The 24,083-nt window shown below is 53.1% G+C and overlaps 1 protein-coding gene across 2 annotated transcripts; it reads left to right on the forward strand.

Annotated features, from left to right (window-relative positions):
* Window positions 1–392: 392 nt before the first annotated feature.
* IL12RB1 (interleukin 12 receptor subunit beta 1) lies at window positions 393–23,182 on the forward strand. 2 transcript variants are annotated; one of them, XM_038566858.1, is made up of 17 exons: window positions 393–588; window positions 1,499–1,561; window positions 2,597–2,711; window positions 3,207–3,376; window positions 4,774–4,916; window positions 7,874–7,907; window positions 8,325–8,450; window positions 9,082–9,164; window positions 10,246–10,483; window positions 12,684–12,851; window positions 13,518–13,655; window positions 14,013–14,174; window positions 16,141–16,275; window positions 17,145–17,250; window positions 17,569–17,650; window positions 18,462–18,551; window positions 22,645–23,182. In XM_038566858.1, exons 1-17 carry the CDS (start codon window positions 510–512, stop codon window positions 22,813–22,815), a joined length of 2,103 nt encoding a protein of 700 aa, XP_038422786.1. In that variant the 5' UTR covers window positions 393–509; the 3' UTR covers window positions 22,816–23,182. The 2 variants fall into 2 exon arrangements, with proteins under 2 accessions (XP_038422786.1, XP_038422785.1); XM_038566857.1 differs by lacking the exon at window positions 22,645–23,182 and having other exon boundaries at window positions 18,462–19,527.
* Window positions 23,183–24,083: the final 901 nt, after the last annotated feature.

Genomic DNA, 24,083 nt, shown 5'->3' on the forward strand with positions numbered 1-24,083 from the left:
GAGGTTGGAGTTTGGGAAACTGGGGGAGGTGGGCATTTGGGGAGGGGGCATCCGGCGAACACTTCATAAGGATTTGTTGGGAGAGTGGACTCAGGCATCCAAGAACACGGGGCTCCCATTGGGCACCTGAGTCTCAGACATCAGCTAGAGAGGGCCAGAGACCAAGGCCAGGGCACAGAGCAGCAGGCTACTCATGCGGCTGGCACCTTGTGTCCAGCTTGGGCTTGGGCTTGGGCCAGCAGAACAGACCCCCCCCCAGATCCGAGGCCCTGGGTCAAATTTGCCCCATGGGTGGGTTTGTGGCCAGGATGACGCCACCACCACCGAGCTGATTTCCTGGGTTTCTCTTTCATTTTGACTTGCGCCAGGAGGGGCCGTGGCACTTAGCATTTTTTTTTTTTTTTAAATCTCTTTAGTCTTCTTTCTTACTCAGCTTCAATGTGTTCCGGGGCGAGGACGGGGTGGCTTGCAGAAGTTCATCTGGGGCTGCCGGCCTCTGCGTGGGCTCAATGGGGCAGCTGTGGGGCAGGCTGATCCCCCTCCTTTGGCTGATCCCCCTCCTTCTGCTCCCGCTCCCAGGGCAAGGCGGTGAGTGCCCCACCTTGACACTGTGGCTCTTCAGGCTGGGGGAGCATGTGTGTGGAAGGCTGTGGACCTGGGTTCTGGGATTAGTTCTGGGTCTCTATGCCTCAGTCTTTCCCCCTGTCAAATGGGAGATTGGGGATCATGGCTTCTGGGGTCAAACTTGGGCATCTCTCCTCTGGTCTTGACTTGGTCTTCTGTGGAATGGGCTGATTCTTTGAATCTTTCCCACTTCCTGGAGTTCTGTGAGAAATGCTAAGAAAAGGATAAGGAGCAAGTATGTGTAGAATGGATATACATGATAACTGATTATGTGTATGGTATATACCATATTATTATATTATATATATGCACATACTCTCTTTCCATCATGTGGAATCAGATGGGAAGGAGTCCAGACCATGCAGATGACTGGGTCTGAACTCTAATTCCAGCTCTGCTGTTGCTGCTGTGTGACCTCAGGCCACTACTTTGCCTCTCTGTGCCTCAGTTTCCCTCTCTGTAAACTGAGGATCAGCAAGGTTTCAGGGCCTTCAGGGGTCAGGCAGGGCTGGAGATTAGAGACTGGAAGGGGGACAGAAGACCCTGGCTTGCTTTGGAAAAGCAGCCTAAGAGGTTGATGAGTGGATGAATGAATGGTGGCTGGATGGTTAGGTGGGTAGGTGGGTGGAAGGGTGGATGGATGGATGGATGGATGGATGGATGGATGGATACGAGGGCAGATGAGTGCACGCATGCATGATGGGTGGATGGGTGGAAGATTGGATTTATGGATGGATGGCAGGATGGGTGAGTGGATCCATTAATGGGAGAGCAGATGGGTGGATGGATGGTCGCTTGGCAAACCCCAGCTTAAGCCCCTCCTCCCATGCGGGGAAAGACTGGGAGTATCATTATCTCTTCATTGTCTTTGCAGCTGAAGCCTGCAGTACCAGTGGGTGCTGTTTTCAGGACCCGCCATATCCGGATGCAGACTCAGGTCTGGGACAGTTCCCCATTGCGGGGGAGAAATCATGCCGGGTTCTGACTCATCCCTCCCTAGCAGCTCCTCCCTCAGCATCCTCCTGCCCAGTCAAAGACTCAGGCCCACTTGAGGTCTTGGGAGCAGTCAGACAGCCTACTTGTCCTGTTCTCACCAGGCTCAGGTGTCCCAGGGCAGTCACCTGCCTCTCTGAGCATCATCTGCTCCCTAGCAGGGTCCCAAGGCTGGCGTCTGTGTCTGTTCAGAGTGATCAGCATGTGGTGCTGCTAAAGCTGTTAAACATTTTGGAGTCCCCTGGAGGCAGGTGTTGCTGGAACATTCACATTTGTGATGCACCTCACTAATGATCTGCCACCGAGCAGGTGCTTCGTCCATTCTTTTGTGCAAGAAATACTTACCAGGCACCTGCTATGTGTGGACACAGCTCTAGCTGTGAAAGAATCAGCTGCAGACCCAGCTGACCTCCTGGGGTCGCAGCCTAGTGGGGGAGGTGGATAACAGGCAAACAAACGTGTGACAGCATACCAGGATGTGCTATGAGAGTTCTAGCTGTGAAAGAATCAGCTGCAAACCCAGCTGACCTCCTGGGGTCAGAGCCTAGTGGGGGAGGTGGATAACAGGCAAACAAATGTGTGGACAGCATACCAGGATGTGCTATGAGAAACCGGAGGAAGGTGGGGGGGGGGGTGAAGAAGGGGGCTGCTGGTAAAGGGGGTGACACTGAAGGAGAAGCTAGAATGTTGAGATTTGGGGGAAAAGCATTCCAGGCAGATGGCAAAGCATGTGCAAAGGCCCTGAGGTGGAAGTGAGCCTGATGTGTTTGAGAACCAGTGAGGAGGCTGGTGTGGCTGGAACAGGGTGAGCAGGGGAGATGGCAGGAGACAAGAGGGAAGGGTGCAGGGAGGGTGCTGGGAGGGGATTGGGGTTGAGGTTGACACCGGATTACTTAAATGTCACCCTGAGCATACATCAGCCAGGAGGGCCCCCCTCCCCACTCTTGGTCCATTCTCAAACCTCTGGGATCTCCTCCAGGCTCAGCTTCAGGCCCCAGGGACCTGAACTGCTACCGGATACTCAGCGCTGGTTATGAATGCTCCTGGCAGTATGAGGGCCCCACGGCTGGGGTCAGCCACTTCCTGAGGAGCTGGTGAGGACCCTGCCCCAGCCCCCAAACTGTCACCCGTCATCCCACACTTGCTCCTGCCCCCATACCCCTGCTCTCAGAGGTGTGACTTTGGCAGGGTCCTTGCCCTTTCCGGAGGCTCAGTGTCTCATGTAAGAAGGAGGGTGGGGACTCTACTTTTGGTGGGGGGGGGGGGTTAGCGTAGGTGGGCATCCAGGTTGGGTGGCAATTAGGGTCCCTCTAGTCCTTCCTTCCTCATTACCTGCTCACTCATTTGTCCATCCTTCCATCCATTCCTTCATTTCTTCCTTCTCTCGGTGGCAGTCTATCTTGCAACATTCTGGGGTCCCCCAAGCCCCTCAATGGCAGGCTGATCCCCACACAGTCCCCAGGCTGGGGTGAGGGAACAAAGGGGGCTGAAAAAAGATGCTGGGATGGGATGAGCACCACCTGCTGTGGCTGCTGAGCCACCCTGGGGTCTCTAGGACCCCAGACTCAGCACCAGTGCTCTTTCCGCAGCCTCAGGCCCGGGCGCTGCTGCTACTTCGCCGTGGGCTCAGCCACCAGCCTGCAGTTCTCTGACCAGGACGGCGTATCTGTGCTCCAGGCTGTCACGCTCTGGGTGGAATCTCGAGTGGAGAACCGGACAGAAAAGTCACCTAACATCACCCTGAAGCTTCATAGCTCAGGTCAGCACCCTGTTCTCCTCCTCCCCGCTGCCCCTTCCCCACCCAGAGAAGCCTCTGGTCCCTGAGCCTCTACCTGCGGGGATTTTGGCAAGAGGCTTGATGATGCCAACTATTTTCACATCAAACATTCTTGTGCGACATGGTGGAGATTTTCATGGTCCCCTCAACAATCCCCAGCTGCTGGATGCTTAGGTTGCTTCCGGTTTCTCCTTGAAACTGTAACGCTCACTGCCCAGACCTCGTTGGGTCTTTAATATCTGTTTTCACAACTCAACCACATACATTTAACATATAGTCGCTGACCTGCTGCTGTGTGCTACACTGAGTCACAGGGGACCCGAGTGAAGCCAGCAAAGTTTGCAGCTCTGGGCTGGGATTTGGGTGAGGTGAGGGAGGAACCTGTCTTGGGCACAAAATTGTAAGGGGGTGCCAACAAACTCAGTAGTCAATGGAAATAATTCTGTAGGGGTGCCTGGGTGACTCGGTGAGCTAAGCGTTTGCCTTCGGCTCAGGTCATGATCCCAGGATCCTGGGATCGAGCCCCACATCAGGGCTCAGCGGGGAGTCTGCTTCTCTCTCTAACCTCTGCCTACTGCTCTCCCTGCTTGTGCTCTCTGTCAAATAAATAAATAAAAAGTCTTTTAAAAAAATAAGTAATTCTGTAAAGCAATATTTAAAAAAAAAACAAAATTAATGCCAAAAAAATCCACGATGAACAAAATATCAAATTTAAAAATAAAGGCTGGATCCGACCATGTGTTTGTACAGCCTTGTCTTTTTGCCTCAAACTGAAGTCCTGGTCCTGTCTCTGCCCTCATGGAGCCCAGATTCCAGTGGGAGTGATGAATAGGAATGATTATTATGTATGATGAGATACTAGTGGGAGGTCAAGGAGGCCTCCAGCTCAAGCTGAGCCCAGAAGGATAAAAAGGATCCCACAAGAATAAAGTGTGTTCCAGGCAGAGGGCACAAGGGCACAGCAAGTGCAAAGATCCTGAGGTAGAATCAGGCACTGTATGACCAAGAGGCAGAAAGAATGATAGATGTTTCTCTATCTAAAAAATTATTAGGATTGCCCTAATAGTCCTCTAAAAAAATAGATTCAATTAATTATCCTCTTGTCAGCAACTCACAAAAGTGCTCGTCTCATGATAGCGTTGCTACAGGGAGTGTCCGTATTTTAAAGACATCACCACTAAGGATCCTAGGTGAGAGTCTTAAATCTTCGATCCATAGAATCCCAAGTTTAGATGGAACCTCTAAGGGTTTTTCCAATTCACATACTGGGGATTCAGTCAGTTACCCCGAGCTGAGTGGAGCAGATTTTCTGAAAATTTCAGGACCAATAACTCACATATATGCTGGCTCCCCTCCCCAACCCCCATCTCTGTTTCCAGTTAAATACGACCCTCCGCCAGCGGAAGACATCACTCTGTCCAGGTCCGCGGGGCAGGTGCTCTTCAAGTGGGAGACCCCAGCCCGCCAGGATGACGCCGAGGTGCAGTTCCGGCATCGGACACCTGGCAGCCTGTGGAAGTTGGTGAGTTTATCTCCCAGCTCAGGAGAGAACGCAGGCCTCTTTTCGGGAAACTTCACCCCCAAATCAGTTTCACCATCTCTACATCAGTCACCCCTCCCATCTGGCCTCCATTCCTGCCCTGTACCTGGCCCTCTTTGACACTCAGATCTCATCATGACCTCCCTTGCTCACACGCCCTCCATGGCTCCCTATTGCCCTCAGGAGGGCATCCTTTCCTCAGCCGGCCCTAGGTATCCTCACCTGCCTCATGCTTCCTCTGGTCTCCTCCGAATGGCCCTCATTCTCTGCCTGTGCCCTGCATTTCCAGACCCTGTCTTTGCCCATCCGGTCTCCTCCATCTGCACGCCTTCTTCTCCATCTGAGCATGTGAGAATCCAGCCCACCTTCAGGGTCCAGCCCCAGGGCTGCCTCTCCGGGAAGCTGCCCTTCCCGTCCCTTTCATCCTTTCTTCCTTCCTTCCTCCTCCCCCACCTTTTTTGAGATATAATTGACCTATAGCACTATATTGGTTTCAGGTGCACAACATAATTATTTGATATCTGTAGATATTGTGAAATGATCACAGTCTAGTTGCCATCCGTCACCACATGAAGCTACAAACGTTTTGTCTTATAAGACCTTTTAAGATCTACTCTCCTAGGAACATTTGAGCATATCATACAGTATTATTATTTTTTTAAAGATTATTTATTTATTTATTCATAGAGACATACAGAGAGAGAGAGAGGTAGAGACACAGGCAGAGGGAGAAGCAGGCTCCATGCAGGGAGCCCGACGTGGGACTCGATCCAGGGTCTCCAGATCACGCCCTGGGCTACAGGCAGCGCTAAACCGCTGCGCCACCGGGGCTGCCTATCATATAGTATTACTAACTGTAGTCACCACGCCACACATTACATCACTAGGACTTATTTATTTATTTAGATTTTATTTATTTATTCATAGAGACACACAGAGAGAGAGAGAGAGAGAGGCAGAGACACAGACAGAGGGAGAAGAGCCTGACGTGGGACTCGATCCCAGGTCTCCAGGATCACACCCTGGGCTGCAGGCGACGCTAAACTGCTGTGCCACCAGGGCTGCCCAGTACTTATTTATTTTATAACTGAACTTTGCACCTTTTGACCCCTTCACCCATTCCCCCCCATCCCCGCCCCCTGCCTCTGACAATCACCGATCTGTTCTGTCTGTGAGTTCCATTGTGTTTTTCTTTGGATTCCATGCATGCGAAAGATCCTATGGCATTTATCTTTCTCTGACTTCGTCCCCTTAGCATAGTGTCCCCACGGCCCATCTGTGTTGTCACAATGACAAGATTTCCTTCTCTTACAGCTGCATAATATTCCATTGTGCGTATGTACCATGTGTTCTTTATCCATTCGCCCGCCCATGGACACTTAGGTTGTTTCCACATCTCGGCTGTTGTAAATGACGCTGCAGTTTACATGGGGGTGCAGAGATAGCTGGAGTTAGTGTTTTCATTTCCTTCAGATAAAAACCTAGAAGTGGAATCGCTGGACTCCATTATAGTTCTATTTATAATTTTGCAAGGAACTTCACTATGGTTTCCATGGTGGCTGCACCACGTAACATTCCCAACAACTGTGCCCCAGAGGTCCCTCTTCTCCACATCCTCCCCCATGCTTGTCTTGTGTCTTTTATTTATTTATTAGAGAGAGAAAAGAGGGGGGTGGACAGAAGTAGAGGAAGAGGCAGGCTCCCTGCTGAGCAGGGATCCTGATGCAGGACTCGATTCCAGCACCCGGGGATCATGGCTGGAGCCAAAGTCAGACACTCAACTACTGAGCCACCCAGGTGTCCCTGATCATAGTCATTCTAACTGAGCTGATATCTTATGGTAGTTTTGATTTGCACTTTCCTGATGACTAGTGATGTTGAACATGGTTAATTTACCTGTTGGCCATCTGTCTGTCTTCTGAATTGTGCCGTTTCCTCCTCCCTCAGGCTGAGAGCATCTTGAGGCCAGGGAGCCACTCCAGCATCAGCCCCATCTTCCTTCTTGATGTTGGGTGCCCCGTCCCCCAAGCCTCAGTTACTCTATCATGTGAATGAGAGCAGTCAGAGGCAGGTGATATGGGACCCCTGCTAGGAAGGGGTGTCTCTCTGTTTTATTTCCAGCCCCCCTAAACACACTCTGCAGTACACCCTGAATCCTCCCTCGCTCACTTTGCAGAGGAGGGAACTGAAGCTCAGAATGTTGGGGGACCTATCAGCATCACACGGTGTGTGGGGTAGGCTGTGCTCTAAACCTGTCTCTCCGGACCCCCAGCACCACTGACATACAGGTTTTCCTCTAAATTTTTTTTAGGAAAGTGCAAATAGGGATCCCTGGGTGGCGCAGCGGTTTGGCGCCTGCCTTTGGCCCAGGGCGCGATCCTGGAGACCCGGGATCGAATCCCACATCGGGCTCCTGGTGCGTGGAGCCTGCTTCTCCCTCTGCCTGTGTCTCTGCCTCTCTCTCTTTCTCTCTGTGTGACTATCATAAATAAATAAAAATTAAAAAAAAAAAATTAAAAAAAAAAGGAAAGTGCAAATAATAATTTTGCCTCCCCAAATCTCTTAAGCACACTTTTACTTATTATTTTGGAATAATCTTAGATTTTCAGAAAAGTTACAAGGAAGTAGAGAGCTGCCCTAGAAACGCCACCCAGCTTGCTCACACGTGAACCTCTCACGTTCTTGGGTGCGTCTGTTCACAGCTGAGGTGAAAGGGACACACTGCTACACACTAAGCCACAGAGGTTATTCTGATGTCACCTGGTTTTCCACAAATGTCCTCTTTTTTTTTTTTTTTAAACAAATGTCCTCTTTCTATTCTGAACCTGATCCAAGCTTCCACATTGCCCTTGGAATAATTGTTTAAGATTGTAAAAGAGCTAACATTTTTTCGACACCAAAAGGTAAACTGTATATACATATATATGATCTGGTCCTAGGACAACTGCGGACGTCAGGATGATGCTGGCTTCGGTGAGAATAATAGTACCAACAACAGCTGCAGCAAGCTAGCATAAATTGAGCGCCCATTGTGTGCCAGGCCCAGTGCTAAACTCTTTGTATGCTTGCTGGCCCATCCTGTAGCTCAGTATTGGATAATTCCCATTCCGCAGGTGAGGAAACAGCCTTGGGGGTGAGAAGCCATTGATCAGGGTCACATCCCAATGGGTGGCCTTGCCAGGACTCCAACCAAGGGCAGGGGCAAAAATGGGAGATGTTGAGGCTCCAAGAGGACAGGGTGTGGCCCATTCCTTTGGTGGCCCCAGGGCTCCGGCACACAGTTGGCACTCAATAAGTGTATGATGGCAAAATGATGAGTGCCAAGGCCCGGGCACCCTCAAGTGTGGGACACCCCTCTTGCAGCTTGATGTTTGGCCTATTTTTTGCCAGAGTCGTGCCTCTGCCCCCTGCAGATGGACGCAGCCCAGGAATTCCAGCTACGCAGGAGGAGGCTCAGGCCAGGAACCCCAGAAGATCCTTGGAGCAGCTGGAGCACCCCCGTGTGTGTCCCCCCTGGTGAGAGCACTCAGAGTCATGGGAACCAAGACAGGCATTAGGAACACGGCAGTGGGTATCAGAATTGGAAATAAGGTGGCGGGGGCAGCCCCAGTGGCGCAGCGGTTTAGCGCCGCCTGCAGCCCAGGGCGTGATCCTGGAGACCCAGGGATCGAGTCCCACATCGGGCTCCCTGCATGGAGCCTGCTTCTCCCTCTGCCTGTGTCTTTGCCTCTCTCTCTAGCTGTGTCTCTATGAATAAATAAATAAATAAAATCTTTAAAAAAAAAAAAAAAGAAATAAGGTGGCGGGTGTTAAAAAAAAAGGCAGTGGGAGAAATTCTTGGAGATTAGTCAAAGGTCGTAGGGCAGTGAGCAAGCTTCACTTTGCAAAACGTGGAGAACCCCATAATCTAAAAAGAAACATTCGCTAGTCTTTCTCTCCTTCCAATGTGTTCAGTTGGTTTTACTCTTTTAAAGTCACACAGGGGGTTGACATCCATGCTTCAGATTTTGAAAATTATATAACAACCCATGGGAATCCTGTGTTTCAGGGGAGAGAAGGCAAAGGTCTCGGGTCCCCATGCAGGGTCTGTGGGAGGTAGTGAGCAAGGGACCACCCCCAGGGGAACTGACTTGCCATCGCATTTCAGAACATCCGCCACAGCCCACCTTGAGGCTCTCAGTGGAGGCGCTCCGCCCAAACGGGAGGAGGCAGGTGACCCTGCATGGGCAGGTAACGGGCTGGCCCAGGGCTGTGGGGTGCCCTGGGATGCGGAGAAGGAGGGCAAGAGACTGGAGTTGGGGGTGTGTGGTGGGACACGGTGAGGAAAGAGACTTGGAGGTGGCAAGGACTCTTGAACCTGATCCAAGCTTCCACATTGCCCTTGGAATAATTGTTTAAGATTGTAAAAGAGCTAACATTTTTTCAACACCAAAAGGTAACCTGTATATACATATATATGATCTGGTCCCTAGGACAACTGTGGGCTGTGGGTTTAACTCTGCAGGTAATGGGGAGCAATAGAGGGTCTGTGAGCAGAGGAGGCATATGACCGGGTTCAGGGGTTCACAGACTTCCCCTGGCTGCCAAGGTGGGGTAAGGGACAGATTGTGAGGGGCTAGGATGGAAGCAGGCAGGCTATGGGTCTACCATGTTGGTCTGGGTGGGAGATAATTTCTTTGAAGTCCCCCAAACAGCCCATTAAGAACAGTCTAATGAATCCCCATTTTACAAAGAAGGGAACTGAGGCACAGAGGGAAAGTCTCTTGCACAAGTCAGGGACAAACCCACCAAATGTTTCACCCACTGGCTTCAACATTACTAACTTGGACAGGTCCCTAATGGGCTGGCACACAGTAAGGCTACAGTAAAGCTTCCCTTCCTGGGTTTCTTCTCATTTGAATTCCCTTTCTTATGAAAAATTTCCAGGCTTGAGGTAACTGGGTCCAAAGATTGGAAAAACATTTTTTTCCTGGCTCTCAGTGGGTTTTGCCAAATTATTTCCCCTCCAAACCAACATTCACTGGCCAGGAATACCTATTTCCCAGCAGCCTTGCCAGCACTGATGGGGGTGTTTTTTGTTTTGTTTTGTTTTGTTTTGCTTTGCTTTGCTTTGCTTTGTTTTTTGGTGTTCTTTTGGTTTGGTTTGGTTTTTTGTTGGTTTGTTGGTTTGTTTTTTAATTTTTTGCCTCATGTCACAGACTGTGGTCCATGGATGGGGATGAGTCTGTTCACGGGCTGTACCCTGATGTTGGCTCCTGGGGATGATGACTATGTTCGGGTCTCCACAAACCATCTCTCACATTCATGACAGCTGCCCCTGCTTGAGCTTCCAGAAGGTTGCCTTGGGTCCAACTCTGGCGGGGAGGTGACCTACAGCGTCCGCCTGCACATGCTGTCCTGCCCGTGTAAGGCCAAGGCCATGGCGACCTTTCAGCTGAAGAAACTACTCAACCTCTCTGGTGCGGCCTATGACCTGGCTGTCGTCTCCCAGAATCGCTTCGGCCCTGGCCCCAACCAGACGTGGCACATTCCTGCCCACACCCACACAGGTGCCTCCTCTGGCCAGGGAGGGGTGCGGGAGGGCTTCTCGGAGCTGAGCATACTCTGAGCCTCAACCTGATTAGGGTGAGGCAGGTAAGGCACAAAATCAAGGGGATGTCTAACTTAGGAACGTGTCAAAATCACTAATCAAGGTCCATATTGTTATAATGCAATATTTTGTTTTATTTTTTAAAAGATTTTTATTTATTTGAGAGAGCACAAGCAGGGAGAAGAGGGAGAAGCAGGCTCCCCGCTGAGCAAAGAGCCTGTTCCCAGGACCCCAAGATCACGACTTGAGCTGAAAGCAGATGCTTAACCTTAAGTCTGGGCCATCCAGGCACCCCTATAATACAATGTATTTTTTAAGATTTTATTTCTTTATTCATGAGAGACACACACAGAGAGAGAGGGAGAGACACAGGCAGAGGGAGAAGCAGGCTCCTTGCGGGGAGCCTGATGTGGGGCTCGATCCCGGGACTTCAGGATCATGACCTGAGCCAAAGGCAGATGCTTAACTGCTGAGCAACCCAGGTGGCCCTATAATGTAATATTTTTAAAAAATAACAAACCTCTAACTGGCAAACTATATCCCAGGCCAACCACTTGTCTTTGTAAATACAGTTTTCTGGGACCAGGGCAGGATCAGGGTGCGGTGAGTGAGGCAGGGCGGTGCAAGTACACGATTGATCCTATCTTCATTTAAAATCTTGATATTTGTTCATTGTGTATATGGATAGACAAAATTAAAGACACACGTATATGTATATATATATGTTGAAAAAAGTCGAGATTTAGATGTATGCATACATGAATATAAATACACATACATATTTTATTGAGGTGAAATTCACATAGCAAAATTAATCACTTTAGCAGGGACAATTCAGTGGCATTTCGGACATTCACAGTGATGTGCAACCTTCACCTCTGTCTAGTTCCAGAACATTTCTATCATCCCGAAAGGGAGACCTCATGTCCATCATCAGTCATCCCCCCATCTCTAACCCCCAGCCCCCGGCAACCACTAATCTGCGTTTCATCTCTATAGATTTATCTGTTCTGGACATTCCATGTAAGTGGGATCACACACCATGTGGCCTCTTGTGACAGCTTCTTTCACCCGGATTCATGTTTTTGAGGTTCCATGTGTCAGGGCTTTGCTTCCTTTTTGTGGCTGAGTAACAGTCCACCATGTGGATGGGCCACATTGTGTTTATCTGTTTATCCGTCAATGAACATTTGGGCTGTTTCCACCTTTTGGCGAAGACGAATTAGCTCATCACATAATTTTGTATCCATTTTTTTTATTTTTAAAAAACAGTGTTTATCTTGATGACTGAGTTCCTTAGCGCCTCCGCTTTGTGCCTGATGAGTGCCTCACTCACCTCACCCTGGTCCTGGGCCTCCTGAACACCCAGCAATCTTGTGAGGACAGGGCTGTTACGAGGATGCCCATTTCAGAGATGAGACAGCTGAGGCTCAGAGAGGTAAAGCCACTTGCCACGGTGGCACAGCCAAAAGTCTGTCAGCTCCTGCCCTGGGGCCAGTGGCTCTCCCTCTCTGAGCCTCAGATTCAGCATTATTGGAGTGACCATGGTCCTACTTCGTAGCAGAGTGGCACCGTGAAGTGCTTAGCACTGGCCCGGTGCATAGAGTTGGTGCTCAATAAATGGTAGCTGTTGTCTCTGGACTTGGAAGCAGTGCCCACCTCCCCCAAGGTTGTTGCAGATGCCCTTGCTGGAGGGAGCAGGGGAGATGAGCCCTGGGGACCGAGGGGGTGTGTCCTCAGGCCTCTGAGCTCCAGTCTGGGCTGGGAGGCCCATCCTGCACCACACCTGCCCGCCGCTGGGTGAGGCGGGTGGTGGGTGGCCAAGCATTTGCTAGAGCAGGAGATGTTCCCCAGGCCAGGGGTGGGGGTGGGGTGGGAGGGTAGTAGTCCGGGCTATGGGTCGTCCTGATGGTGGGAGGCTGGGCTGGGAACTAACTCATGGTCAGACCCAGGGAAGAGCGCACGCTGGCCGGCCTGCCCCTGCCCCTGGGGCTGGCCCCCAGCCCGGCAGCCCCCAGTGAGAGGAGACGGAGCCACATACGGATACTTCCCGCCCTGAAGGGTTAGAGTCTGGCAAGCGGGTGGGATGGGGCTGCAGGAGCTGTGGACTGGGGCCCAGTGGAGCGCGGTTCTGATACGCCTCTCTCATCTCCTTCCAGAACCAGGGGCTCTGAATATCAGCGCCGGAGCCAACGGGACCACCATACATTGGCCAGCGCAGCACCAGAGCGCGACATACTGCATTGAGTGGCAGCCCCAGGGCCAGGACAGGAACCTTACCATGTGCACCCTGACTGCACCCCAGGATCCGGACCCCATGGGAATGGGTACCGTATTGTCAGTTGCTGCGCCTCCACTTCTGCATCCTCCCTCAGAGCTCCTGCTCAGCTCAAGCCTATAGGGGCCGTGCATGTGAGGTGTCTGAGGCCCAGAGAGGTCTGATACTTGCCTGAGGTCACACAGAGGTGGGAACAGACTGAGACTTGGAGACTCCCACACACGTGGGTCTGGAGCCTCCTGCCAGGATCCTCAGGTGTCAGAGCTTTATAGCCCTGGGCAGATTGTACCCCAGTAGGTAATGAGTCTCACATCCCAGGGTGTTTGTTAAACATTCACCTGTGCCAGAGAAGGTGGCAGCTAGCAAGATGCTATTATGGTGGCAAATTAATGAGGCCTCCGGAGAAACAGGGGAAGCCTTACAGCCCTGGCTGCTGGCCAGGGCCCCAGGAAACTTCAGCCTCAGCCTGGCCCTTGAATTCCCAGACTGGGGAGACAGATGCACCTGGCTCTGTAGAATGCAGGCTGGGCTGCAGGTCAGGGCTGGGCTGTGGGGGGATAAGGAAGGGATCGTGGAAGAGGAGACATGGGTTCAAGGGCTTTGAAGCTTGAGCAGGAGTGCTCTAGGGGTTCCTGGCACGTGGTCCAGCCACTGCAAAGAGGCAGAGGTGGCGATACAACCTATTTACTGGCCTGGGCCTTGCCAATCCTTCCAGCAACCCACAGCTGGAGCAGAGCATCTAGGGCAATGGAGCAGAAAGTGTGTTACCACATCACAATCTTTGCCTCTGCACGCCCAGAGAAGCTCACCTCGTGGTCCACGGTCTTGTCCACCTACCACTTTGGGGGCAATGGTGAGTAGCCCAAACCTGCAGGGTGGTCTCCCGGGAGGGCTTTGGCGGGGCCCTTGGGTGTCAGGAGGAGGGAATGAACACCTAGAGGCACTTAGTCCGGGTCAGGCCTTAGCTGGAAGCCAGACGTACAGAAGTCTCAGATGATCCCGAAGACACTCTGAGCGGCATTGCCCCATTTTATAGATAAGAAAAGTGAGTCTCAGAGAGGGGCGGTGATGGTGCCTGAGCCGTGGAGCCGGGATTCGACCCCAGGTCCACTCGACTCTGTTGCCAAGGTTCCCTGGGCCTCTGGACGGTGCCAGGTGGGGCAGCAGGAAGGGCCAGTGCTCTTGGAATTGACCTTGGTGATGGTGCTAGTTGCAGCCTCGGGGGCCGGAAGTCCCCAACATGTGTTGGTGAAGAAGCTCAGCCAGGACTCCGTGTCTGTGGACTGGACGCCGTCCCTGCTGAGTGCTTGCCCAGGGGTCCTGAAGGAGTACGTCGTGCGCTGCCAGGATGCGGAGGGCAACCAGGTGTCCGGTACGTTGGGCAGCACAGGCCCGGCTGGGGGAAGAAGGGGCCAGGCTTGAGGTCTGCCTTCCTAGGGACCCCGGGCACCTCACTGGCCCTCTGTGGGCCTTGGTTTTCTCACCCATAAAACAAGATCTGTCCGATTTAAAGAGTCCATGGATTGCCCTCTCCAAGGGGGGGCCCTGCGGGCAGCAGCTGTGTGCTCCCAATACCCCGTGTGTGGGTGGCAGCTCCTCATGCGAATCTGCAACTCCACTCCCATGGAGCGGGATGGTAGTCTCCATTTCACAGATGGGGAAACTGAGGCCTGGAATGGGATTCCTTTTTTTTTTTATATATAATAAATTTATTTTTTATTGGTGTTCAATGGAATGGGATTCCTGTCCAAGGGTTAAGCAAACCTGGAACTGAGCTCAGTCAGTGCCCCTTTCTGCCCCTTAGGAAGGAAAGACAGGAGAATGGACAGGGCAAGTCTCACCAGGGCTCGAGTTTCCTGCCCTTTCACACACTGGGGGCCCCACCTTCCATGCGGGGAGCACAGTCTTTTGAATATGGCCTCATCCACCCACATCCTGCAGCAACAGGCCAGGCCAGCAAGACCTGCCACTACGTGTCTTGCCACCAAGCACCCAGCACTGGTCAAAGCATGAATGCTGGGGTGGGGTGCGGGCAGGAGAATGCTGGGGGGATGCTCCGGCATCGGAGACATAGGCCTCCTGCTATCCTCTTGACCACTCGTTGTTTAGAGGAGGTAATTAGGCCAAGTGAGGTTCAGTGACTTCTTCAGGGTGGCACAGCTAGAAGCAGCTCATACCTATTTGCCCAAAGTCAAAATGCTGAAGATGAGTGCACCAAATGAGCATTTGCCAAATTTACCAATTGCCCCCAAATTTCTTTTGAAGAATATTCTTCTTTTTTTTTTTTTTTTTTTTTTATTTATTCATGAGAGACACAGAGAGAGAGAGAGACACAGGCAGAGGGAGAAGCAGGCTCCCTGTGGGGAGCCTGATGTGGGACTCAATCCCAGGACCCTGGGATCACAACCTGAGCCCAAGGCAGATGCTCAACCACTGAGCCAGCAGGTGCCCCAAAGAATATTCCTCTTGAATATTCCTCTTGATTATTCTTCTATACAAAGAATATAGACCAGGGTTCTAGGAATGTTTTTCTTCTTGATAACAGCCAACAACTGTATTCTCACTTTAAGGATTTTTAATGGAGAACTTTACTTGTAAAAGTCATAATTCCACAGCATGTGCTGAGATCTTGCTATGTGCTGAGGTTCTAGGGACATGGAGGGAGCAAGGCAGACAGTTAATGCTGATCTTGACCCTGAAGATGGGAAGGAAGAGAGGGAGGAAACCATGTGGATATCTGGGGAAAGAGTGAACAACGTAGGGGAGGGGGCACTGCCAGTGCAAAGGCCCTGAGGTGCAACTAAACCCAGAGTCTTTAGAGAGCTTGGAGGAAAAGGCAGATGGGGGGTTGGGGAGCCAGCAGAGGTCAGATTTTGAAAACAACAGCATCACTCACTAAATATTTTGGTGAAGAATATTCCTCCAAATAAGCTGAGGTGAATGGGTGCATTAAGAGTTTCCAGCAGGGGCACCTGCAGGGTGCAGTCGGTTAAGCGTCCGACTCTTGGTTTTGGCTCAGGTCGTGATCTCAGAGTCATGGGTTCGAGTCTGGCGCCAGGCTCCATGCTCAGCGAAGTCTGCTTGAGATTCTCTCTTCCTTTCCCTGTGCCCCTCCTGCTCATGCTCTCTCTCTCTCTCTCTCTCTCAAATAAATAAATCTTAAAAAAAAAAAAAGAAAAGAAAAAGAAAAAAAGAATTTTCAGCAAAAATGTCCTAGAGTCCCCACTGTCACTCCCAGGGTGTGGTTGCCCAGCCAGGACCCCAACATCCCACTGCCCAAGCCTGACCTCCTGGGAGTAAAGGGAGTCTGGGACCCCCTGGCCACCTCCCTCCCACAGAGCTGCCCGTGAAGCCCACAGAGACCCAGGTCACCCTTAGTGGCCTTCGGGCTGGCACAGCCTACACCGTGCAGGTCCGAGCAGACACACCGACGCTGCAGGGCACCTGGAGCCAGCCCCAGCCATTCAGCATCGGTGAGTAGCCCAAGCCTCCGCAAGCAGCCCCACCCAGGCCCTGCTCCCCGTGTATCACCCTAAGGAGAAAGTCCCAGCCCACTCTGCTCCCGCCTCCCCTTGCAGTTTCCCCTCATGAACCTTCTCTCACACTCCCCTTGCCTTGCCCAGGCAGGCCCCTCTTCCCAGGGATGTTTGTCCTCCCTGCTAACCCCTATTCATCCTTAAAACTCAGCTCAGAAACTTCCTCCTCCAGGAAGCCTTCCATGCTTTCCTCTGGGTGCCTACCCCTCCCTCCCATCCCACCCTTAGCTGTGACAATCCATCCTTCCTGGCCTGACACCTTGGGAGTGGGTGAGGGCTTCTGTGTCTGGGCTCCGTTTCCTCTAGCCTGGGGGCTCCGGGAGAGGTAGAGGGAGCAGGGGGCTATTTACTGAGGGAATGAATGAATGAATGAATGTCTCTCTTATAACAAAGATAAGGAGGTGGGCTCCATTGTCTTGGGGTGTGTGGCTGGAAGAGATTTGGAAACCAAATGATCCCTGTTCCTGCCATGGTCCCTACCTGCTATAGTGCAATCTGGTCTCAGGAGAACCAGTGAGTCAGGCTTGGTGTGGGGTGGCAGGTCTGGGTCCAGGGGAGCAACCACATGGGCGCAACCTGCGGGTGCTTGGAGCTCCAGTGTCCTGAACACTGGGTTTCAGGCCTTTATCCCAAGGACATTGAGCAAGTGGGTTCTCTGGTCTCCCACTTCACAGGAAACAGGCATAGAGGGGCTCACAACACACTACAGTCAGCAGCGAGTTGATGGAGGGTCCAGCCCTCCCAACTCCCTTCCCAGTAAGAGGCAGGAAGTGTCCCTCCCCCAACCCAACCTCTCCCACTCCCAGAAGTCCAGGTCTCCCAGGTGTTCGAATTGTCCATAATCCTCGTGTCTCTGGGGAGCTTCGTGAGCATCCTTCTCCTGGGCGTCCTTGGGTACCTCGGCCTGAACAGGTAACTAGCACCATCTCCCCTAAGATGACCCGTAAGAGCAGTAGTGATCATAGTAACTGCTCACACCAAGTTGGTGTTTGTGCCCAGTTTACAGATGAGGAAACTGAGGCCTAGGTAGTCAGGCCCAAGGTATCCAGCAGTGGGGGCAGAGCTGGGATTTGAACCCAGGTCTGTCAGATTCCCGCCACCCCCCACCCCCAATCTACATCCATTCTTCCCTTTGTAACCTGGTGGAGATGAAAAAAGTAAGTCAGGACGATTAAAAAGTACGAGGAGATAGAAACACAGCTCCTCTGACCAGCTTCCTTCCCACCGCAGGGCTGCACGGTGCCTGTGCCCACCGCTGCCCACGCCCTGTGCCAGCACTGCGGTCGAGTTCCCTAGCAGCCAGGGAAAGCAGGTAAGGGCTCCTTTTCTAATTTAAAGTCCTATTTATTGGGTCTGTACTCTGGGCCAGGGCTCTGGCTCTACAAAGTAATGGCCATGCACTAACTCATTTCATTCTCCCCTAACCACTGACGCAGGACTCCAAAAACCTGTCCTATTTCACAAACGGGCAATCAGGAGCCCAGAGAGGAGCCTCCTGTGGGTCATTTCCTAGCAGTAGAAACAGCTCAAAGTGATTTCAACAAAAAGGGAACCCGGTAGGGGGTGGGAGAGAAAGTCTGCAGATGGTGGACTTCAGGCATGGCTAGATCTAGGAATCCACAGACTGGGCATCCGTTTGTCTGGACTGCTGTTCTGTATACCGGCTTTCCTCCCACTCAGGCTCAGCCTTTCCCCAGTGGAAGCAGGGTGTCCATTTCCCCCATTCACTTTAGCAAAAGTCTCAGGGCCATCACCGATTGGCCGTGCTTCGATCACGTGCTCATCCCCGAGTCTATGGCAGGAATCAGGGGCTAGAGTGCTCTGATTGGCTGAGCCAGATCACATGTCCACCACTCAAATTGTGGTGGGGCCAGTGCCCAACCACCTGAACCGTGAGAAGAGGAGGAATAATTTCCCAAAGAGAAATGGCCTGTGTGTGGTGGTGGGGGAGGAGGGGTGCTTTCTAAAAGGGGCTAAGTGGGGGTCACTGAGGCAGAGCTGACCCTCAAATTGGACTCAGGATTTTAGGCAATTAAGCCAGCAGGAACCTGATCCGCCTGCCCCCCTGTGTGGATGGATAGTAGAGCCCTACCCAAAGCCTTGACCACACCCTTCCTATCTAGGCTTGGCAGTGGACAAGCCCGGCAGACTTCCCGGAGGAGGTGTCCTTGAAAGGGGCCTCGGTGGTGAACTTGTCCTGGGAAAAAGCTCAGGTAACTGACCTGGACACACCTGTGCATTTCCAGAAGAAGACACAGCTACTTCGGGGCACTCCTGAACTGGCCTTGGAGGACACAGAGCTTCCCTTGGAGGACAGGAGACAGGTGCAAGGCCACCCTGAGGCTCGGGCTCTGGGGCCCGGCAGGCAGGATGGTCTGGAGGGCAACCCTGCCCAGGTGGCTGAACTGTCACTGCTCTTGGGAGACCTGATACAGACCCCCACATTCAGTGGCCCCGCGCACATGGGCCTGGAGGCCTGAGGGAGAGAGCGGGAGGTCGGTCTCGTCCTTCAGGGAGGGAGACCGGATGCGGCTGGTTATTAAGCAGATCTCGCACACCCAGCCGGTTCCGTCTACACCTCACATGATGTCCTGATTCCCGTAACCACCTCGGGAGGCACACGGCTATTCTATTTTACAGATATGACCACCGAGGCTCAGAGAGAGCAAGTGGCTAGCCTGGTGCCACCCGGGCCTGGGCAGGAGGCAAACCTGGGCCAAGCGCCCCGACCTGTTTCCTCCTCCTACGCTCTGGTGCCACACTGCCCCCCTCTCTGTCTAGCTCAGGTTGCGCCATGTCCTGCGGTGAGAACCCTAGAAACCACCACGAAAAGGAAACTGCCACACCCCATGGCATCCACGGGAAAGGGACAGAACTTCTCAGCGTCATATAGATTGGAGGGGGGCCAACGGGGGCTCCTGTTGATCCTAGGACCCTAAGCTGGACGTTGTGTCCCAGGAGCACTTGATGGGGAGTCTGGGTGCAGACAGAGCTCCTGCTGCACTGCACGGTCCAGGCTCGGAGGACCTAGTCGTGGGAAAACAAGGGGACCCTACCCTAAGCATTCTGAGGGAGGTGATGGCCCCCCCTTGCCTTCCTCCTTGCCTGTAGAGTGGGAGTGACTAATATTGAACCCGCAGGTCTGTCGAGGGGGTCCGCGGCTCAATAAACGAGCCTTCCGTTGGGTAACTTGCCCCTGGCTGAAGCCTGCACGTGCTGTTCAAAATCCCCAGTAGGGGAATGCTTTCATTCATTCCACACGCATTTATTCATCTCTCCCTCTGGGCGCCTCCAGGGGCCGCCAGTCTGGGGGAGACTCAGAACTGGATGATCACTCCGAACTCTGCAAAGTCAGGACTGGGCAAGGGGAGGACCGCGCGAAGGGGAGAGGGATTTGTCCCCACCCTCCAAAACAGGGGCCTTGGTGCGTTCCCTCCAGCTCCGCCCCTCTTAGGGGTCGGTTGGCCCTCTCCCAGGACTCAGGTCAGGAATTGGGGTTCCTCTTTCTCCTGACACCCAAGGCCCCGCAGCAGGAACGCGTGCCCCACACTCATCCCGAGAATCTGCCCTTTTCCTGCGCTCCCCCCACCCGACCCGAGCTCCTCCCATTGTTAAACGAGTCATCTGGGATTCCCCCAGTGGCCACCAGGTGGCAACAGCAGCACATGGTTCCCAGGTCTTGGGGGGCACCCCCCCCTCGCTAGGCAGTTTGCAAAACAGACTTTTCCGGTTTAAGTGGAGGCGGGAGGCGGAGGGGTGGATAGTAGAACCCAGAATCCCTGAATTTTGTGGCCAAAGGACCTGTGGCCTCTGGGTGAGAGAGGTCTGGTTCTATAAGCTGGGAGACTGGAGGGCCAGGCCCCGCCCTTTTGGGGGTCCCTAGTTTCCCATTTATGCCTCTAGATGGAGAAACAGAAGCCTTGGCCCCAGTGCTCCAGCCCCCGGGTGTCTGCTCAATGTTCTGCGCATGCTCCCTCCCTTGAATTTGCCACCTCCCCGCCAGGCATGCCTTGCCTTGTGAATCAGTTCTCATTCTTTGGTGGCAGCAGGACCAAGTGGGCAGACAGGAAGGGATGCTGGGTCAGCGGCCTCGTAAAAAAAGAACAGAGTGATCTGAGCCACCCCCACCCCCCCAGAACTACACCCTCAAGTCCAAGACCCCACACTCACCCCTACCTCCTGCTGTGAAACCTCCAGGAAGCTAAAAGCCCTCATGTGGGCCTGCCCCAGTCCTGGGCCCACACAGAACAACAGAACCCTGTTTGGTGGCCCCTGGAGTTAACAAGCCCACTAGGCACAGCCCCATGGGTCCAAGGAGTCGGAGTTAGACATTTATTGAGCACCATCTAGAACTTTTGCTGTTGTGACTGGGGAAGACAGACACCTTGCTTCAAAGGCAGAAATTGCCCTGGAGAGAAGCTTTCAGGGAAGACAGCAGCCCAGACTGGTGGCCCCCTTGTCCCTGGATCCAGCCATGCCTGAAGCCCACAACCCTGGGAGATATAGGTAGATAGATAAATAGATAGGTTTTTTTTTTTCATCAGGTTCCCTTTTTGTTGAAGCTACTTTGAGTTGTTTCTGCTGCTAGGAAATGACTCATAGGAGGTCGCTCTCTGGGTCTCTGTTTGCCTGTCTATATGATAGGAAGGGGTTCAGAGCACTGGTTTGGAGCTCCTACCTCAATGGGTTGGGCAACTGCTTAGCGGAGCCCTGGCCCGGTGTTTATTGTGTGCTCACTACTCTATGGCCCTCTGAATGTCCATCGCTGAGCTCCTCCCAGCAACTCCAGCAGTCGGGACCGTAGTAGACCCCATTTCCCATCTTTATTCATTATTTGATTCTTGAAGTCAGCATTGAGCACCCACTGTAGGCCAAGCCCTGTCCTGCACAGATTGGAATCGGTTCCATTGTGAGGGGCTTCTGCTGGGGAGGGGAAGGCAGATGCTGATCCGATCACCACACAGGGAGTTAAAATAACCCTGAGAGAGTGATGAGTGAAAGTGTGAAGAGCAGTGGGTAAGAGAGGGCTTTCCGGAAGCGGTGATACCAGGGTCAAGATGGTGAGGAGAGGCCAGCACAACCCGAGAGCAAAGGCCCTGAGGCAGGTGTGGTTGGTCAGGGTGTGAGTGAGCCAGGGGCATAGAGAGAGGTCACTGCCTCCTGGGGCCCAGGGGTTTTGTTGTGAGGCTGGGTGGGGGGTATCCTGCAACAGGATTGTTGAGACTCAGTTTGTGAGTTGTTCAAAGATTCTTCCTGCCGCTGTTCAGAGGAGCAGGTGACTCAGCCTTGTGGTCCTCAGTGTTCTGGTCTGTAAAATGGATAAGGCTCTCCAGAGCCTTTGACCCCCATCTCACTCCCTCTCCTCTGCATTTGTCCCTTTTGTCTGATTCCCTTTCACCATGGTTTCCACCATGAGTCAGGAAGGATGTCTCCATCAGAGAGATAGGCTACCTCAGTTTACCTCCCCAGATACCCCCCTCCTCATTTTCTCCAGTGGCCTCTGGGCTGGGTGAGAAACGGATGCTGTCACTAGGATGGGGCTGAGGTATCAATGGCCTCCGGGGACCCTGTGCTACAGAAGGTGACACACTGGAGGGCCGTGGCCTGGCCTGTCACACTTAGCTGGCCACACCCTGTGGAGCCAGGCCCTCAGCCAGGCGTGCCCTTCCCCCAACCGTGCGCCTTTGTTCATTCCTCCTTTTTTGTTTTTCCGTGGTTTTTTTTTTTTTTTTTTTGAGATATTCACATACCATACACATCACCCTTGCAGAGTGAACAATTCCAAAGCTTTGGTGCATTCACAGCATTGTGCAACCACCACCTTTGTCTCATTCCAGAACATTTTCATCACCTCAAAAGGAAAGCCTGCGCCCACAAACAGTCACTCCCCATCCCACCTTGCCTGGTCCCCAACAGCCACCAATCTGCTTTATGTCTCTGTGGATTTGCCTCCTGGGACATTTTGTATCGTTGTGATCATACAACATGTGCCCTTTTTTGTCTGTGCTTTTGTGAAAGAAACAGCATCATGTTTTCAAGGGTCAGCCACATGGCAGCATGAATCAAGACTTCTTTCCTTTTTATGGCTGAGTAGTATTCCACCGTTGGCCGGATCGCTGTTTATTTATTCCTTCGTTCCTGGGCATCTGGGTGGGTTCCACCTTCTGGCGATTCTGAGCAGCTCGGCTGAGAGCCTGGCCTACAGGCTCTGGTGTGACACCTATTTATTTCAATCCTCTCAGTACATGGCTCGGAGTACAAGTGTTTGGTCATAGGGTAATTCTGGGTTTCACTTTCCTTCTCCAGGTGCTGTCAGATTGTTTTCCCAAGTGGCCATATTCTTTACATTCCCATCAGCAACACGGGAGGTTGGGACACCCCCCCACCCCGCCACCCCCCACCTCATCAATACCTGCTATTTCCCATTTGGGGGAGGGGAGCCATCCTAGTGTAAGGTGGTGTCTCACCATGGTGTGATTTGCGTTTCCCTGATATCGGATGGTGTTGAGCCCTTCTTTGTGTGCTTATTGGCCATTTACATATCTTCTTGGGAGATTTCTCTATTTGAATTCTTTCCATATTTTTAATTGGGTTATTTATCCTTTTATTATTGAATCCTAAGAGCTCTTTACATAGTTTGGAGATTGATCTCCTGTCTGATAGAAGATTTGTAAATATTTTCTCCTGTGGGTTACCTTTTCATCATCTGAAAAGCGTCCTTTGGGATCCCTGGGTGGCTCAGCGGTTTAGCGCCTACCTTGCGCCCGGGGTGTGATCCTGGAGTCCCAGGGTCGAGTCCCACGTCAGGCTCCTTGCATGGAGCCTGCTTCTCCCTCTGCCTGTGTCTCTGCCTCTCTCACTCTCTCTGTGTCTCTCTGAATAAATAAAATCTTTAAAAAGAGAGAGAGCATCCTTTGTAGAAAAAATTTTTTTTTAATTATATGGAGCCCAGTTTCTATGTTCCTTTGGTTGCTGGTGATTAGGTGTCCTATGGAAGAAAGCTCCTGGTCCGGGTGCACCTCTCGCATCCTCCGGCCCCCAGCGCCTCCCTCCGGTCGGGCCTGCAACCCGCGTCCCCCCCCCCCCCCCCCCCCGCGTTGGGGCATCTGCGCCCTGATCGCCCTGATCGCCCAATGGGGAGGCCTCTTGGGCAGGCGCCCAGCAGGCCTCCATCAATGTTTAATAACGAACCGAGCGCACGGAACCTTGGCACCGACGCGGGAAACCCCGCCCGGAGCCATCGGCCCCTCGGCCGCGTCCAGCGAGCCCCCCCCTCCCCTGCCACCAGGGCCCCACGCAGGGGCCGCGACCCCGCGGGCCCCACGGTACAGGTGGAGCAAGGGAGCCGCGGGGGGTGGGGAGGGGAAGGCGGGGCTGCCCCCCCCCCCCCCCCGCCGCCCCGCCGATGGCCCCGGGTCCTCCCCACCCTGGCCCCGAGCTGCTCCTGGCTCCCCGCCCGCCCTGGGCTGACCCTGCCGGCGAGAACCGCCTGCTACCGCGGCCGCGCTCCCGCCGAAACCAAAACACCCGGGAGGAGGGAAGAAAAACACTCCGGGAGGGCTGGTGGGGGAAGGGGTCCGGAGGCCGCAGGGATCGGGGCTGCCCTGGCTCTGCCCCCAGCTCTGGGCGGCCTGGGGCTCTCTGGGCCTCAGTTTCTCCATCGGTGAAATGGGGGTCGTTCGTCCTCCCTGGGGGTGGGGAGGAGGGAGCCGGTGGCGCGCTGGCGAACCAACACCATCACCACC

This window comes from Canis lupus, chromosome 20, assembly GCF_011100685.1.
Source record: "Canis lupus familiaris isolate Mischka breed German Shepherd chromosome 20, alternate assembly UU_Cfam_GSD_1.0, whole genome shotgun sequence".
NCBI classification, from domain to species: domain Eukaryota; kingdom Metazoa; phylum Chordata; class Mammalia; order Carnivora; family Canidae; genus Canis; species Canis lupus.